Here is a 2,517-nt window from a genome sequence, read left to right on the forward strand (position 1 = left end):
GGGGAGGGCACTCGAGTCGACACACAGAAGAAATCTGCCGCCGAGCTCGTTCGGCGGAAAGGTCAAGGGGATACATAGCGGAGGGAAGAAAAAAAACATCCCCTCCTAGAAGCGAGAGGATGGCAGCGCGATACGGAGAAAGAGAAGCGAACAGCACGGCGAGGTCGCGGGGTCTGTCTAAATTTCGCGCAATAGACTGGTTATATTTGTTTCGCGGACCGACGCACAAAACAAACACAGCTGCGTCACAATTAGAGTGAGGTGGTCCTTGCTGAGCAGCGGGACGTTGTTGGGCGCCTAGTGCAGGAGCTACACTGCAGAAAAATGACTTTCTAAAGAACGTCGCAAGGTAGCTCACAAATGTTGCACCAGCGATGAAAATTGACACTGGAATTAGGATTGAGCTTGAGTTTCCCTGTTGCAGGTGCGGGGGCAGGCGCAGTGCAGCGTGCGGCAGCGCGCAGCGGCGGCCCGGGGCCGTGAGCAGCCGTGAGGTGGCGGCATGCTGAACCGCAGCTTGTCGTCCCAGCGGCGGCGCCGCGCCTCCCGGAGCGCGGCGTCGTCGCCCAACCGGCTGGGAGCGCCGCCGGGGCCGACGGGCGCGTCCCGCAGCCCGCGCGGCTCCGTGTCCGCGGCCTCCGGCATCTCGGCGCTGGGCGTGGCGGCGGGCTCGGGGGCGCCGACAGGGGCGGGCGCCGGCCGCCGGGCCAGCGTGTCGGCCGGCGCCCTGGAGGCGCTGGCGGGCCACGCCGACCTGCCCACCATCAGCAAGACAAGCCCCCGCGGCACGCCGGGCGCCACGACGCCGGCCGGCACCCCGGGTGTGGACGGCGCCGTCAGCCCGCGCGGCTCTAGGAACGCCCTGGACGTCATGGACAGCGGCGGCGAATACGACCGCGGCTACCGCAAGCAGAGCATCGCGCCCGAGCTGCTGTCGGGCGAGGTGAGCGCGCCGCGGTCGCGCAACACGCTGGCCCCGGACAAGTCCCGGTCGCCGCGCCACAGCCTGGCCCCCGAGGCCGCCTCCGACTACACGCGCCGCTCCAGCCTGGCGCCCGACTACAATCGCAGCCCCAGGGGGTCGCTCGCGCCGTCCGACTTCAACCGGAGCCCCCGCAACAGCCTGGTGCCGGAGTACGGCAGCGCGCGCAGCCCCCGGAACAGTCTGTGCCCGGAGGGGGCAGGGCGCAGCCCGCGCCACAGCCTCGTGCCCCAAGACTGCGAGCAGAGCTACAACCGGAGCCCGCGACCAAGCATGGTGCACGAGCGAGACGTGGAGTACGTGAGCAGCCGGCGCGAACGAGACCGAGACCGAGACCGAGACCGAGACCGAGATCGAGATCGAGACCGTGATCGAGACCGTGATCGCGACCGTGAACGCGATCGAGACCGAGACCGAGATCGAGACCGTGACCGAGACCGTGATACAGACTACAGCCGGAGCCCACGGCCCAGTCTCGTGCCGCCCGACGAGCCCGGACTGGGCGCGGGCCGGTCCCCGAGGCCCAGCCTCATCCCCTCCGACGTAGAGTTCAACCGCTCGCCCAGGTCCAGCCTGGTGCCCGAGCAGGCTGCGGGCGAGTACAACCGCTCCCCGCGGCCCAGCCTCATCCCCGCCGACGTGGAGTTCAACCGGTCGCCGCGGGCGAGCCTCGTCCCGGACAGCGACTCTCGCGGCGACTTGCGCACGAGCCCGAGGGGGAGCATCGGCGGCCTCGGCGGCTCCGGCGAGCAGGGCCGCTCCCCGCGCGGCTCGTACGTCCTGGAGATGGGCCGGTCACCACGGGGCAGCCTCGGTGGCGCCGGGGACCCCATGGCCTCGCCGTACAACCGCAGCCCTAGGGGCTCGCTCGGCGCCGACCTCAACCGCAGTCCCAGGAACTCCCTGTCGCCTAGGGGCAGCCTCACGGGCCGCGGCAGCGTGGACCTCGCCGTGGCGGGTGAGTTTCACTAGCAATCGCTGGACTGCCAGCTCCTGGCCAGGCTGACCTTTCCTGCAGCAGCATTGATATTCACGAGGGCTTGCCGCGTATGGGACTTCGTCGCGGCGGATTTATGCGCCGGTCCGCTCCTCTGGGGGCGCTGAGACTTCCTCAGCCTCGCTGTAGCAACCCTCCCCCTACTTCGGTTGTTCATTTGTCATGGCACCACGCACAATCCTCACACCCCGACGGATCGCATTCAAGAACTGGTTCAGTTTTTGAGCTTCCATTCTACGTCTTACTTGGGGCCCAGCGATTGAGTGAAACAACCTTCCTCTTCCATTTTGCATGCCGCCGACGGCTGCCAGCCCCACCAGCCCAGGCAGCCCCGCCAGCCTCGCCGGAGCCTTTGCCTCCCGCGAGATGCCTTCCCTTGTGCCATCCTATGGAAACAGATGGGGCCGGGCTAGGATGTCATGGGGGGCCGCGGCGCGGCCGTTGGGGTTGGCATGGGCGCGCGGGGCGCGGTGCTGGCGAGTGTCACTTCCACGTATTTTTTCGCGCCGGGGGGTGGGCAGTGTTGGAAGGCGGGGAA

At 68.1% G+C, this 2,517-nt stretch overlaps 1 protein-coding gene across 1 annotated transcript; it reads left to right on the plus strand.

The window, feature by feature from the left end:
• The first annotated feature begins 26 nt into the window (after positions 1-26).
• On the plus strand, positions 27-2,218 carry LOC127751975 (uncharacterized). The gene has a single exon (XM_052276348.1). It carries the CDS (start codon positions 503-505, stop codon positions 1,952-1,954), a length of 1,452 nt encoding a protein of 483 aa, XP_052132308.1. The 5' UTR covers positions 27-502; the 3' UTR covers positions 1,955-2,218.
• Positions 2,219-2,517: the final 299 nt, after the last annotated feature.

This window comes from Frankliniella occidentalis, unplaced genomic scaffold (assembly GCF_000697945.3).
Source record: "Frankliniella occidentalis isolate FOCC.00 unplaced genomic scaffold, Focc_3.1 Scaffold2630, whole genome shotgun sequence".
NCBI lineage: Eukaryota > Metazoa > Arthropoda > Insecta > Thysanoptera > Thripidae > Frankliniella > Frankliniella occidentalis.